The following is a 16,562-nucleotide window of genomic DNA, read 5'->3' on the forward strand; positions in this document are numbered from 1 at the left end:
ACTTTGGTTTCTGTCCTTATTGACAGTGGAGACACCAACATGCCCATGTGGGGCCATATATGGTACACTGGTCTCATTATTGACAGTGGAGATTCCAAGTTGCATATGTGGGGCCATCCATATATGGTGCAATCATTCTTATCGGGTGTAAAATAAATTGATCAACGTGCAACCATTTTTTAATTCCGTAATATCAAATGCATTCAACTACAACTCTATATATCTACTCGTAGTGGTTAAAGTATCCCATTAAACCTCGCCAGTTTAATGAACCTCCATAACCCATTTAATTCACCACCTGTGTATTTGGGTAGACTATTGTCACGACAATAAGACACGCACTCCCTTAAGTAACCATGCGATGTTTTACTTCCGTGTGATGTACACAATACAGCTTATTATGGACTCGAAGTACACCCACTGCATTGTTCTCCGATGCAGAATCTCATGTTGGAAACCAACCATGGTTTTCATCGGATCTAATTTTGTCGGGAAGGTAAGCAAACCTCCCAGGAAGCTTTCTTGCCATTCTCTCAGTGGGAATGAGGATTTGGGGGGGAGGAGGGATAGGAGCTGTGACAGCATGGAGTGCAATATACCAGCAAATTGAAGAGACAAATAATTGTGAGCTCACTCTTGAAGTTTCCAACTGCTTGATCTGGCTGTGTGCTGCCATGGTGAAGGTGGCATGATGTCGGAATGTTCTCGTGAGATCTCATGCGGACATGCTTTAAGCAAGCCGGAGATTAAACCTGAAAGTTTTTTTGAACTAGTTATGTATTTTTAAAAATGGTTGTATACCTCATGTTGCAAAGCTTCATGGGAATCAGGGTTGGGGTGCAGAAATAGCAATCACTTTGCGGGTTTGGTCCATAATCCGGCAGTGAATAGATTCAAATGATGAACTCCTTGATCCAACAAACATGGTCTGATATCTGTCTGACGCTTCTCGAAAGCAAAATATTGATGACAAATGAGTGTGATTGAGCACTACCGCTGTGCAATTGCTTCTTTTGACTAATTATGTCGTTGTTGACTCTTTTTAGTTAACTCACAACTGATGATAAAACGAAAGGGGCATCCATTCTCGATGCCAAGTGATTGCTTCACTTGCTTTCCTCTCGATCACAGACGTCGAAGCCCATTGGACTGAAATTGGCTTTTGATTTACCGTGGAGCAGTGTTATGTCTGCTGTTGAATCCAACGTTGATCATCATCATAAATGTGAACTGCAATCACAATTGGCGTAATTACATTCTGCTTGACAGGGCAATCAAAGTTAAGCTTGAGTAGATACCTCTTGGTCATTGAAGATGTAAAATAAGTCTTGTAGTTAATAAGTACGCACTGGTGGTGAGTCGGTGAATACATCGACAAAATTTACATTGAGGATAGTTCGGATGGTATAGGAGAGAGAATGTTGAGCATTAGAAAGTGTTTGTGAGGAGTGGGGAAAGAAAGGACTTTGAAAGGAGATGGGGAGCAAGTGGAGCAGATTGAAAACTATGGATGGACTACATTTGGAGGGGAAAGATTCTGCCATATTTTGAGAACGTTATAAATAGATGGCAACTATTAGGTCACTTGCGAGACCTCTGGTCACAATGAGGCGATCTTAAAAAGGGTCTCATAGAAGGAATGAGGCCCGTTTGTCGATCCTTGACTTCAGACTTCACCATTTAATGAGCAGAACATCCTGCTTACCACGAGGAATTGAATTTGGTGACATTAAGCACTGCAATTTCATTTTCATCCGGCTACGTCTGCCCACTGTGTTTTTTTTTGAATGAATTTGCTCCTTCGTCATTCCTGCTGTCTCTGTGACTCACCTGTACCTTGACCTACATGTACCTGGAATGGTGCCACGCAGTGGTACACCCTGTTACACACTGCTGTATTTATTTTGCGTTCATAAACCAGGCACCGATCGATTTGTTGGGTAAATAAGAAATGAACATCCCGGTGCTTTAACGCAACTCCTTCGAGAGATTTTTTTTTTCTGGGTGAACACAGCATCTCAGGTTATCAGGAACAGCGGATTTAATGAGGTTAGATGTAATTCGCGGCACATGAGCACACACTCAGATACTATAATTAACTCCAGTAATGTACCGTCATTAGCTGTTATTACACCGTTCCACAGTACATTGTGGTTTTATTTTTTTTAATGTGAAATGACGTAGAAAATGCAATAATGGTTTGTTACTATGCTAAGGACTTTGTCGAGATTGTGCAGTCACGTTAATGATGTCTTTGTACTTATTCGAGGCTTGCATCAAGAAGGCTGTGTTCAAGTCTAAAGCTCTGCAGAGTATGGCTCTGGTTTTGAACATGATTGAAAAGCCGTGAGCGCGTTCACTTAGGTTTGTGTTCGAAATTACGTACGGTCAGACATGCGCAGATTAAACTTTCTTTCTGATCTAAACCCCCGATTTCCTTTTCTCGTTCCATCCTCCTTCACAGGAGATGCAAGAGTTCAGTGAAAAACTGTGCATTTGCAAAAATTATATATATATATAAAAATTGGTTGTGGCTCAAGAATATCCGCACTCAATACTGAAAGCATCAGCAATGAAAATGGGGCATTTTAAATGTTTTACAACTCAGGTAAGTAGAAACAAGATAGGTTTTAAACTTTATTTCTCAATGTAAGTTCACCCTTCGTCTATCTATATACTAGTAATAGGTATAAACAACCATCCTTGACCATGGTGTGGAATGTCGGCGAAGGTCCTCAGTTTTATTTTTCCTCCTTTTTCACCTTTGTTCGCTTTGAAATTGGTTTCCTCCGCAACTGCTTGAGCGATTGACACAAATCTTTCAACATGGAAGCACCTACAGTACTCATGGAGAATATTTAAACAAAGTTGCTCAATCTCAGTCATAAATTCCTTGATAAATTCAGCACTAAATTCCTCGATCTCACTTCGCTTGGCCTTGGCCAAATAAATGCAAGTTGCGTAATTGTGTCTGAACAGGGTAAATGTTGTAACCACAGCACGTATAATGCTGAATGATGCCTCATTTAAGAGCTCTTGGGTCCGGACAATGCATGCGGAGGTTTACAAATCTTGATGTGCATGCACTTTCGAGTTGTGTGCATTCATTTTTGTTGCAAACACTGTCAGTGTATACGGTCAGTCATTGGTTCGTGCTCCTGTCCAAAATAAAAAAAAATAATATAACCACAAGCTATTCATTAAATTTTGTCAACGTATAATTATCTTTCTGTCAATTTACTTCACCGAGAAGCCTTAGCAGTCTTATCAATTAGTGATTACTATGATATTCCTTTGATTGCATAATAAACTCCATACATATTCCACACTCCAATGGAAATGAACTATTTGGGGTAAGGAGGGGGGTTTGAGGACTTGAAGAAGAAAAGCGGAGATGTGGACCTTGGGTTGGGAAAAGGGGGGGGAGCAGAAAAGGGACAGAGTTGGGAAAGGGGGTCGAGGCTTTGGGGGCAGGGCTGAGAATTTGTGCTTGGGGCGACTTGGAGTTGGGAGGAGGTGACGAAGAAGGGACCGAGAGCTGGGAGAGAGGGTTTGAGGACTTGGGATTGGTTGGGGAGGGGGCTTGAAGACTTGGAGGTGAGTACTTGGGGCTAGGAGGGGTGTGGGCAGTGGCTGATGACTTGAAGAAGAAACAAGTTGAGGACTTGAAGTCACATTTTACATTGTGTGGAATTTCCACAGTCCTTGCCATTATGTTGTTAAAGGACATTCCTGTCAAATTCCATAAATATTCCACACTCTATTGGGAACAAATTCCTTGACAACAGCCTGGTGGAACTGGGTTTTTTTTTTAATGATCTAAGACTCAGAATCATCATTCATGGCAATGGAGTTTGTGCGCGCGCACGTGCACACACACACACACACACACACACACACACACACACACACACACACACACACACACACACACACACACACACACACACACACACACACGACACAACACAGAACAGTTAGACAAGACAAACACAGGTTATTTGGCTTGTCCTTTAATAAAACAACAAATTTCATCTTTCATGTGAATGCACAGTCTATTTGTTCTTCAAACGAGCAATGCCCTGGTAATGGGAAACTTTTGAACTGATTCTTTAACTCCTCATCATTGTTGGACTTCAAGGAATCGTTCTCTTGAAAATGCTTATGCAGTTAAGATTTCAGATGTCACATCATATAAATAGTCACTGGGGGCCATTCCTGGGCTGTAAGGTGGATGATGGCATTTTTGACAATTAGCGCATGATGAACTTTGCTAAACTCTTGTCTTGTGAACTGACACATTTTCGTGCAGCAGTGGAATGCCATGCACCAACATCCCTTGGCATTTATCGTGGACTGCTTCATGCAGCCGGGCCAGTAAGTCAGAACAACATTGACCAGTGATCATAGTTTTGTATAAGACATAATCAGCAACACCACTTTTGAATCCCACAAGATGCTGGCCATAATTTTGCCGCCTGATGTCTGCATGTAAAACTTCAGGGGTGTTGATGCCCGATTCTTACAGTGCATTGATTCAGTCTTCAAGTCAAGGTCTCAATGGTGAACCCATGTCTCATCACCAGTAATTAGACCTGACATAAACTCTGATGGGTAAGCGTTAAATAGCCCCGGATGCTCTTTTTTTTGTATACATAGTCAAGGTTCGTGGAAGAGTGAGTATTTGTTCACTGAATGGATCAGGATACAACAGGACAAAACTAGAGGGGGATCACTCGGTAGAGTGCAAAACCTCCGCCGCCAATGCTGCTGGGTCACTTAGGTGAACCTGATATCCTATTCATTGTAGGTCAAAACGGATCAGACTCTACTGAACCACGATTGAATGAACTAAACGAGATTGACATGCATGTAGAAATGCCAAACAAAAAATCTAAATTTTTTTGAAAAAAAAAGTTGCAAAATTTGTTTTTTTTTTCTCTAACAAATTTTTTTGGGGGGGGTGGAAATCACTTAAAACATGGAGAAATGCAAAAAGAAAAATTCAAATATTTTTCAAATAAAATCGAAATTTTTTTGAAAAAAAGTTGCTAAATTTTCTAAGTTTTTTTTTTTTTGACCAAGTCCAAAATCTAATGGCATGATCCTTGGACCATACCTAATCCCCCCACCAAGTTTCGTCGAAATCCGTCCCGGAGTTTTTCCGTAATACTGTTCACAAACAAACAAACAAACAAACAAACAGAAAGGGGTGAAAACAGTAACCTCCGTCCATCTTCGATGGCGGAGGTTAATTAACAGGAGAGAAAGGGGGGAAACACTAACGGCAGAGTTGAAGGCTAAGACGAGGGAAGCAGACAAACATTTGGTGTAGCAAGGAATGGGGGGGGGGGTGGCAGGGGAGGATGCATGGATTAGACAAGATGGATACAGAAGGGAACTCTCAGGAGAGAAAACTGGAAATTTGAAAAGATGAGGGATTGAGGTTGGGTGGGGATTAATGATGGGAGAAAGATCATGGTTTTGGATTGGGGACAATCTGATATGGTGGTGAACAGCTGTCTTAAAGATCTGGAGGGAAGAATGAGATTGAACAGTATGTGGAAGTTGGTTCCACATATGGGAAAAAAATAAGAACAAATGCATGGAGGTGAACAGTGATCCTGGATTTAGGTAGTTTCACCAGAAGGGGGTTGATGGTGGACCATGCAAGCCCTGTAGAAACCTGGGGGGGCCAAAGCACATAAAGAGCAGAGGGTGCAACAACAGAAAGGAATGAGAATAAGACAAAAAGACCACCGACCTGTCTGTGATGGGCCTACAGATTCAGCTTCACCACTTCCAGGTAGATTCCAATAATTTTAATGGCCTTGGTTTCCTTGGCGTCAAACTGAGCAAGCTGTGAGGCAGGGGAGCCAGCGCAAAGGGGAGAGATGCGGATGAAAGCCTTGTCAGTGGATAGGAATTCAGGTGTGCCAAGGAAGGACTTTGTATGATGGAGGATGCCCGTTCGGTGGCTGGCTTTGGAGGCCAACTTTGAAATGTGGTTCGCCCAAGAAAGAGCATGGCTGATAGTGAGATCCAGGAGTTTGAATGACTGAACTTCCTCAACAGGATTGTTAAGAAAGTAGATAAGAGGGTTTGGCAGATGGTCCTTTTGGAGAGAGATAGTGAGAGTGTGAGATTTGTCAGGATTGAAAGACAATATTCCAAGTGTTTGACCAGCTTGTGATTTTTTTTTCAAGATCTGAAGAGAGGGATGAGGCCGCAGCCTGCCTGTCTGAAGGATGAGGAATGTCACGGCAGAGGGTGGAGTCATCAGCAAATAGATAAAGGGGATTTTGCAGAGAGTCAGAGAGATCGTTGATGAAGATCAGAAATAGGACTGGGCCCAGAACACTGCCTTAGGCCACTCCAGCCTAAACAGGCAGAGAAGATTAAAGAATTCTGTTGAGAGCCACATATTGACTCTGAGAGTAGAGTAAGTCATTAAGCTGTGTGTGGAGTTGGCCTTGGATTCCATTGACAGAGAGTTTAGAGAGTAAGGCAGGATGCTAGGCTGCATCAAAAGCATGAGGTGTGTCCAGAGAGAGACAGAGCTGGTCTCGTGTCTGACATTGAGGGCCTCCAAGCATTGTTCGTTGACTAGAAACAGCATGTCCAAGGCAGAGTGACCTGATTTGAAACCAAATTAATGATCTGAGATGAGGTTGTAGAAGAAAAGGAAAGCTTTCATATCAACTGCAATGATTGATTTCATTACCTTGTTGAGTATTGTAAGTAAAGCTGAGCTTGTTCCTCGAATCCATTCTCTGTTGGTGATCTTGTACAATGAAGTTTCTTTGCAAACATATTGCAGAATCTTTTGACATGGCAAGATGTTCATGGATAATGGTTTCATTACTTCCAGCAGAAATGCTCATTTGTTTTGCAGTTTCTGTAACATTCATCGGCGATCAGACATCATCATGCTTCTTACAACAAAGATTGTTTCTAGAATGGCTTCATTCGAGGGTTGTTCAGATGTGGGCTCATCTTCGATCGATTTTTCTGCCATGTTTACACTCCTTCACCTATCAAGTCACTGCGGTATAATAAGGGGCATCCTCCTCGAACACAGAATCCATGTGTGCCACGGATTTGCATTGCAGTACATCCTTCCTTGGACAAATACTTGATATCTGTGAGTTGCTCAAGCTTTGAATAGTCCTTAATTCAATGACCCTGAAAAGAATAGACCAGCATTCATTAGACATGAAGTCAGGCATTAATTATAAGTATGAAAGCTGCTTTCAATAACGAATATTAACTGTGCGGTAGGCACACTAAGTATGCCAATTGTAAAACTTATAGCTTTTGCAAAAATTGCAAATTGCTGAAAGGTCATGATCCTCCCCCTCCCTCCTTTTGGGCATGTGTGGGGGGGGGTGGGGGAGGGAGTCATCAGTCATCTTTACTGCAATATGCAGATGGTGAGACCCCAATAAATTAAAATTATAGTTTAAAAGTTGCTCAGCATAAAACATAACTTTTCACTGATGTTTTCTCATATATCACTACGTTGTGTGGTTGGTTGTTGTCTCCATTTTCGGGATTGCGGAGATGGAACGAAGTCCTCCCAGGACTCAAAAGTATCCACCTTCGCTTCAGTAAGGGATTACGGTTCATGGACCAAGGTGTTCAACTTTGTTCTTCTCGGAGTTTTGTTCCGAGGTCTCTTTTCAGGATCATCACCGAACCTCGGACTGCCTTTAATTGTACTTCGTTTGTGTTAATATTCCCGGGGATGGTTTTCAAAATCTCAGTGAGGTTCTTCATTAACATTGCTGCTGCTCCAATTATCACTAGTGCAATTTCGACGCTCTTCAGCTTCCATGATCTCTTGATGTCATTTTTGAGGTCTTGGTATTTGGTGTGTGTGTGTGTGTGTGTGTGTGTGTGTGTGTGTGTGTGTGTGTGTGTGTGTGTGTGTGTGTGTGTGTGTGTGTGTGTGTGTGTGTGTGTGTGTGTGTGTGTGTGTGTGTGTGTGTGTGTGTGTGTGTGTGTGTGTGTGTGTGTGTCATTCCAAATTGGTGAACGTATAACATCTCACCATTTAAAGCTTCCTTAATGTCGGGAGCCAATACGGCAACACAATACACATAACCACATGCTTCCCACTTTAATGCCTCTGCTGGCAATCAAGAAGGTGACAAGTGACGTTACAAAAGAGTGTGGAGCACTAAATATATTTTTTTTAATTTCTGCTCAAAAAAACATCAAGCCTGTAGAAATTTGGAGATGATTGGCTGCACAGCACAGTGATAATTGCCTCTCAAGGACACATCTGTATTAAAGAGCGCATTGGAGGGAATTCCTTTTTGATGAACGAGGCTGTTAAGAATGATGTCCTGCACTTGCTCTGCACACCATCCAAAATAATGATACAGACATACAAAATCTTCCACTTCAATGGGACAATTGTCTGTCCAAAGCTGGTGGATGCCTTGAAAACTAATTTTAAGTATAATTTTATCAAAAATGAATATTAGCTTGGTTATGAGTATCAATTAAAATTCAGGTCGAATTTGACACACCCTCATATATCATATAATAATCTTAAATAACTTGCATTTCCTGGCCAAAGTTCCAAGCACTGATTGTTTTTTTTTTTTTTGGATCTGGCAACCCTTATTGTGGGTCTACAGGCATTCCTCATTCCAAAATGGCGGTACATGTGAAACTCAAGTCTATTTGTACTTATCCACCACCCTCCTTCCTCCCACAGAAAGCTGACCTTGCTGTGGCCCCCCTCTCAATCAGCTACAGACGTGAAAAGGTCATCGACTTCTCCAAGCCATTTATGACCAGTGGGATCAGCATAATGTACCGTAAACCCAATGGTACCTGTCCTGGGCTCTTCTCCTTCCTGTACCCTTTCTCCTCGGAGGTCTGGATCTACATTCTGCTTTCTTACCTGGGCGTCTGCAGCGTCTTGTTCATTGTGGCCAGGTACTATAGGACTTCGGCCATAGTAAAATGCTTTCGAAAATATTGTTGTGTGTATTGAGGAATGGTTTACAAGTTGCTCATTCACCACCCCGTAAACCCCATAAGTGTGGGGCATGGCCTCGGCATTGCTGAATGGTGATTGGCTGAACAATTGGTGCCACTTTTCCTAATAGGCATGATGATGGTAGAGAAAATGTCTCCATGGTGATAATTCATAACTTAATGACAATCATTATTTTTGAAAGTACAATTAAAACAGATATGTTTAATAAATTACGATACAAATGATGATGTGCGCACAGACCGCGATGGAGCTTAATGAGTCACAAAACACGTACTTAACAATTATATAATAATCCCTCCAGCACTGCAAACCTACAAAACATAACTAATTGGTCAAAAAAAATGGGGTCAACAAAATAATAAAGTATGATAACCTTAATATCAGGGTAGATAACATAACGGGATACAATGGGGGAAAGGAAATAATGACGCCTTGTGGCTTGCACATCCGCAGAATGGTGGAAGATTGAGCTTGGTAGCTTGCGTTCATTGGTGCCCCACACACCTTAACTAGAATGAAGGTAGACGAGTCGTGGTCGTTCTCACATGCTGGTCCCCCCTCTCGGTGTGGCTGGCGCTCACGGTCTATGATGATCTCCCGAGGCTCAAATGAACTGAACACTGAGCTCTCTCGATGCCGAATCTCCCACACTGTCTCCTGTGGTGCAACATCGCTCTGCATGCTTCACTGAAAGACCTACACCAAATTCTGGCCCAATGGTCTTTGGGTGCACCGAACGGCGTGGCTCTCGAGCAGGCAAGAAACGTGATGGAATCGTAATTGCCGATAACTAGAGGATGGCGTGGATCGAAGGAGATCCAGACTCGTAGGCATGTCTGAGGCTCCTAACTAAATTATCCGATCTCGCACATATATTCACAAAGTACATCGCGAAGAAGGGGAGCTTTGATTTTATAAACATATAAAATGGGAACACCAAAAATGGCTGACCTGTTTTCCCCCTATCATTAACAGACTGACATTGATTCATACCCTCAACACAGACTTTCATATCTCCTTTTGGACACTGCACCACTCAAAATGATACAACACCTCGTCACCCTTGTGCAGTCGACATTATCACCTGGTGGGAATTTAATTGGTATCACTGCTGGCTTCAGGCAAGAGAGCACTCAGAGTGGTTTCCTCTAATGAAAGGCGTTAATCTCTTCAATGAAGACATCACTGCTAGTCTCGTAAGTCTCTTAGGCAGGAGAAGCCAGTCCTGTCGATGGGGGCCTTTCGTGTTTGCCATGACCAATGCACATTGGCTCAGCCTTGTACCCTTATTTCAAAGAGTGTTACCCATGACGGGAGAAGCGCTTAACAGGAGGGCAAATAGGAAGCAACTTTCACCATTAAGAGCATTTATGTTTAGAAACCTTAGCGGAAAATATCAGTTATGTTGTCATGTGGAAGCTGTTAATGCGGCTGTTGTGCAAAATGCAAACGAAATTGTTCCTTTTATTTTTTTTTTGTAATGATGACTGGTATAACACAATACTCTTCTCCAATAATTATCCAACGTAATTTGTGACACTTCATTCTTCTTTAACCTAACCTCTTTTACCGATCCCTCATTGTTCATTCTCCATACCCTTCACTCGATTAGGTCCGGGGTCATATTGTAAACGCGCCACCCTTTTTAATTTTGCACGTTGCATGGTTTTGCAGTCACGATGAGATTTCTATCCCATTAATTCTATTTCTGGTTGTGTTTTTATTTTTTTTTGCCTGGTCCACCACCTACAAACTTTTTTTTTTTGCAGAAATGTTCCTTTTCGATTTGATATCCTGCACTAAGTGAAGAATTAAGGGGAAATCTAAGTGAGTTGGTGTATTTGGCATTCTTACCTAAGCACATATCTTATCGTGCTAATATCACATGTTCTAATGCCAAATAAGCCTGGTGTTGGCTTTGTGGTTAGGGTGGCTGGCTTAGAATCTTAGGGTCATAAGTTTGAGCCCCGTTGACTGCTGAATTAACACCTGGTGGGGTTGACTCAGCCTGTCATCCTTCCGAGGTCAGAAAAATGAGTACCAGGGTAATGGTAGAGGGGCACAGCCACGCTTCCAAGAAATGATAGCTACCTGGCAGCCAAGCTGTCATACACAAGAACAGAACAGAATGCCAAATGCTGTTTTGGTTTGTCCATTGTCTATAATATCCTTGTATTTCAGATAAAGGTACACTGGCATATACTAACGTCCTTGTCCTATATGTATGATGTGTACATGTTCTTCCATCAGCCTTTGATGCTATACAAAAATAATCAAGGTGAAAATCCTTCCTTCTTTTACCTTGCAGACATTTGATGATGTTCAGTAATATTAAGTGTTGTGCAACATTCAATCTTGAGACCCGGGAGCATGTTCTGGGGTTCCTGGTGACAACGAAGTATTCAATGGAAAAAACAAGTAATGTTCTTCATTTCGAAGAACTGCTCACTTGTTTACTCTTCCAAGATTTTCTCTCTCTCTCTCTCTCTCTCTCTCTCTCTCTCTCTCTCTCTCTCTCTCTCTCTCTCTCTCTCTCTCTCTCTGTCTCTGTCTCTCTCTCTGTCTCTGTCTCTGTCTCTGTCTCTGTCTCTGTCTCTGTCTCTGTCTCTGTCTCTGTCTCTCTGTCTGTCTCTCTCTCTCTCTGTCTGTCTCTCTCTCTCTCTGTCTGTCTCTCTCTCTCTCTGTCTCTCTCTCTCTCTGTCTCTCTGTCTGTCTCTCTCTCTGTCTGTCTCTCTCTCTCTCTCTCTCTCTCTCTCTCTCTCTCTCTCTCTCTCTCTCTCTCTCTCTCTCTCTCTCTCTCTCTCTCTCTCTCTCTCTCTCTCTCTCTCTCTCTCTCTCTCTCTGCCTCTCTCTTTCTGCCTCTCTCTCTCTCATTGCCAACCAAGGTCACTGTTGATATAAACCTTTGCAAAACCGCTTTGCATACTCCACTTTTGGATGATGGCCTGGCGTTTTTTTGTTTTCTGGACAAGATTGAGGCTCATGGAAGAAGCTTGTCGTGATCTCTTTGTCATTGTTTTTGCACGATGACAACGGGGCGAGGATTGTTGAGAGAAGGTGTAGGGAAGGAATGATGGATGCAACATGATTGGTTTCACCCCAATGTTCTGATAAAATGGTCCTCCAGAGTCGAGATTATGGAGGGTGTGACTGGGATTAAATTTTTTTTGAAATCGTGACCTCCCATAGCCTGTGCAGAGGGGTGGTGGAGGGGGGTGGATGGCACCCTTTGTTGCATCTATCTATAATTCCAACAATCTGTGTGTGTGTGTGTGTGTGTGTGTGTGTGTGTGTGTGTGTGTGTGTGTGTGTGTGTGTGTGTGTGTGCGTGCGTGCGTGCGTGTGTGTGTGCGTGCGTGCGTGCGTGCGTGTGTGTGTGCGCGCGCGTCTATGTCTGTGACCGCTGTTTCTCGACAACCACTGGTCCGATCTAATTGAAACTTGCCAGGTATATTGCTGGGGACCTGAGGATGTGCCTTTTCAAGGTTTGATATTAATCAGACAAGTGCTTCCCAAGTTATGGCCATTTATTTACCAACCAATGACAAGACACGTGTGGGCGTGGCCGATGGGGAAAGGAAGCTCAGCCGCGTTCCCCATTACGGGTTACAATGTACGGACTTCCGGAGAGTGATGACTTCGTGTATTATAATAATTTCTCGATTTCTTATGCGCATTTATAGATAAACACAATGCCCTAAGTTATGATCGTTTTCATATTAGACGGTGTATAAATTTCGGTAACATCAGAGTGCTGGTATGCTCCGAACCAGGAAGTAATTTTTTTTTCTCTCTCTCCTCTTCTCTTTTTGTTTTTCCTTGCGACGACATTGCGAAAAGGCAAAATACGTTGGCGCTAATTGAATAACTGGCCATTAAAACTAAATTGCGAATAATCGCGATATGCGAACTTCCGGGCCACGCACGTACGGGCACGCGAGAGCGAAGAAACGGCCTGTGTGGTTGTTGTTTCTTGCTCGTGGTTTGAATATTTTTTTTTTTTTTTTTACGGGCACGTACTAGTAGGGTTAATGCCAAAATCTCTCAATGAAACTTCAGTCTTTCCACATCCTTCCTCACAAAGATTCCACACCAAAATCTCCTCAAAAACAAGGATGCTAATTGAAACATTGCTGACAGTACAGTCATTATTTAGATCCTCACACAACAAACGACAAACTGAAATTTTGCCTTGAAACCTCATTAATGTCATCTCATTTTGGTTTGCAGCTTATTTGAGATTCCTTACAAGGACCTTCAAGGCAGGACGAGGACATTAGGCCCATCAGAGTCTGTGCTAAGGTTGCCGACTTACCGTTGTTTGTCCATCCTTTTCAATGCTGAGCATCAAGCAAGGAAGCCTCACGTACATTTTTTTAAAGTCTTTGGTATGACTCAGCCGAGGTTCAAACCACGGACCTCCCAGACTCAGAGCACATGCTCTAAACATTACACCACTGAGTGTGGTTGCTTGTGTCTCGTGAGAGAAGTATCGGTTGTTGCATTAGCTCTGCCTTGAGCACCGAGTGTGAAGTGCTGCTCATTAAGATTCCCAGCTCCACTTGCTTGGATATTGCCCCATCTCTTCTTCTGGTGTCTCTTTTTGCCCCATCTCCCATAATGCCACCCCTCGTTCTTACAGTCTCGTGGAAGAAAATTTTGTCGATCGTGGCTTTCCTTTCGAGATCCTTCATTTATACCATTATGTCACTTGACTCATTCTTCAGATCCCCAATTGGCCGTATCACCTGCGAGTTTTTTTTTTGGCTTCTCATTTGAAAAGCAATATCGAAGGAATAAATTGCACTTTTTGAAGGGAAAAGTTTGGAGATTGTGAAGGAGATGAAATGATCGCCAACCATGTTCCAGAAAAATAAACCTGGCTTCTTCTTCTTCTTCTTCTTCTTCTTCTTCTTCTTCTTCTTCTTCTTCTTCTTCTTCTTCTTCTTCTTCTTCTTCTTCTTCTTCTTCTTCTTCTTCTTCTTCTTCTTCTTCTTCTTCTTCTTCTTCTTCTTCTTCTTCTTCTTCTTCTTCTTCTTCTTCTTCTTCTTCTTCTTCTTCTTCTTCTTCTTCTTCCTCTTCCTCTTCCTCTTCTTCTTCTTCTTCTTCCTCTTCCTCTTCCTCTTCCTCTTCCTCTTCCTCTTCCTCTTCCTCTTCTTCTTCTTCTTCTTCTTCTTCTTCTTCTTCTTCTTCTTCTTCTTCTTCTTCTTCTTCTTCTTCTTCTTCTTCTTCTTCTTCTTCTTCTTCTTCTTCTTCTTCTTCTTCGCACATGGCAGTGGGTAGCTATATATGCAGGTGTGGAGTTCTACCATGGATGTTATGCCCCCTGTAGGTTAGAGCAGGATTTTTGAATTTGTTCTTGGTGCCAGCAATTGCTCCCACACACTTTGTGATCTTTAACATCCACCAAATAATGCGAGCAGACAGAACACCCAGTTTAACATCCATCCAAGGGATGGTACGTACATTGATGAATCATCCTGCCTGTGAAACACTGGGATGACAGTTTGTCGCCGGACCAAGGTTCAAACCCAGACTAGACAGCTCAAAGGCGAGTGCACGTATCTCTCGGCTATCCTGCCAGCCCTCCAACCTGGCTGTTGGCATAACAGTTTTATTCCTTCAAATCAAAACTGCAGGAAATTGCAATGAGCTGTGATGTTTTCTTCAGTGAAATGAGATGGCACGCAATGCAAACTGCGGAGGCATCTCGTGTGTGTGTGTGTGTGTGTGTGTGTGTGTGTGTGTGTGTGTGTGTGTGTGTGTGTGTGTGTGTGTGTGTGTGTGTGTGTGTGTGTGTGTGTGTGTGTGTGTGTGTGTGTTGTCACTTTTGTATGTTTCTCAGCTCTTCTGAGTCACAGCGTGATGTGACAGTGGAAAAGACAACTGACTCGGAGACCTCGGAAAGACGAAGAGTTTCGTGTGATTGAAATCCAAACAGAGATAAATCAAGCTGGCACGTCTCGGCAGATCATTCTGCCGATAAATCGTCAGGAATTGAAAACATCTGCCGGTGGATTTAAAGCCGGGGAGGTGACTGGGTCGAGTTGCCAAAGGTTTGGATTATTAAGAGGTGGTGGCTGCTTAGTAAAGGGCCTGGAAAGTAATTGGTCTGATGTTGAGACATATGCCAAAGTAACCGACTTTATTTCTGTCCAGCTGAAGCCTTACTACAAGGCATGGGGGCAGCCTGTGCTAACATGGCATTCCTGATTTGATTTTTCTCCTCATTACCTCTTTTTCATTAGCCATGTGTTCGCGTATCAACCAATTTGGCAGGAGTGAATTAGGTCTTGCCACAAGCCACCCTCCTCCTCCCCCCCCCATCATCGTGCAGTAACGAGCAGTGATGAAGATACCTCCTTATTTCATTTGAGCTTTGTGAAGCGAACTTTTTATTAGTCTCCACTTATCGATTCTGCTTGTACTCATTGAGGCAAGTGGTGGATGACCCTTCGCAGCCCGAGCTTGCGAGGGTGGTGCAGTCATTATGCGCCTCGGTGAGACACTGGGCCCCACTTCCTCGGATCTCCTGAAGTATCGCACGTCCTTTTGGTGTCATCGTTGTAAATGTATTTTCACACATGTCAATGAACAGTGCTATTTTATAGTACGAGTTCCCTTCCAAGGAACTTCAATACAGGATGAGGCCATCAGGCCCAACAAAGCCTGCACTTGTGGTTGCCACTTGTGGTTGGTTGTCTGTACTCTATCCCTTTTAAATGCTGAGCATCGAGCAAGGAAGCAGCATGTTTTTACAGTCCTTTGTATGACTCAGCTGGGGTTTCGAACCGCCGACCTCCCAGATTCAGTGTGGATGCCCCAACCATTGCACCACTGAGTCGAGTTAATGCGAACGAGCCAAACCCGCGCTCCGTGCGAAGTTTCTGAAGTGAGGGTTCGTTAGGACATCAATATATCCAGTGTTCACAATGTGATTTAGAGAATTTCTTTATATACAATTTTTCTTGTTATATTTTTTGGTGTTAAATATACCTTCTGAGGTAGTCAGCGTGTGTAGAAGAGGGTTTTACATTGCAGACACTGTTTTCTCGGAGTGGCATTACGCCTCTCAGCGGTGACGGTCTGCAGACGACATACGTAATGACGTCAGCGAATGACCGATGATGTCATGACGTCATTACGTCTCTCAGCGGTGACGTCACATGTCGCTATGTAAATGAATGTAAAAATTAGAAAATCGCCAAAAATTCCCAAACCTGTCCATCTGGCATGATCTCACATCGCCTATGCTGTTCATTTGACCACAGAGCACTCGCATGCCGAAAGTGGTGACAATTTGTCCGGCAGTTTCGGAGGAGATACGTCCACAAAATATGGCTGAGCGTATTAATATTATATTATGTTTGCATAAGTCCAACTGACAATAATACTAAAATACGCAATTTGGTGTGTCTGTGTTTTTTTGACCATGATACATTCGGTCTTTACTTATCCAATCACAACCAAACTTGACCTAAGGGTCACACGTTGGAGATTGTGGCGACTTAATTTACCCCCCCCTCCCCAATGGGGTTTACTGCCT

General features: G+C 42.9%; 1 protein-coding gene across 1 annotated transcript in view; it reads left to right on the plus strand.

The window, feature by feature from the left end:
* Positions 1-16,562, plus strand: part of LOC147034347 (glutamate receptor ionotropic, kainate 2-like) — a 423,936-nt gene that overhangs the window by 319,272 nt on the left and 88,102 nt on the right. Inside the window, exon 12 of the mRNA XM_085881293.1 lies at positions 8,729-8,952. Coding sequence (XP_085737419.1) covers positions 8,729-8,952 — 224 coding nt within the window. The remainder of the gene's footprint in view (positions 1-8,728; positions 8,953-16,562) is intronic.

This window comes from Eptatretus burgeri, chromosome 1 (assembly GCF_056783735.1).
Source record: "Eptatretus burgeri isolate ZD-2024b chromosome 1, Ebu_testis_v1, whole genome shotgun sequence".
Taxonomy (NCBI): domain Eukaryota; kingdom Metazoa; phylum Chordata; class Myxini; order Myxiniformes; family Myxinidae; genus Eptatretus; species Eptatretus burgeri.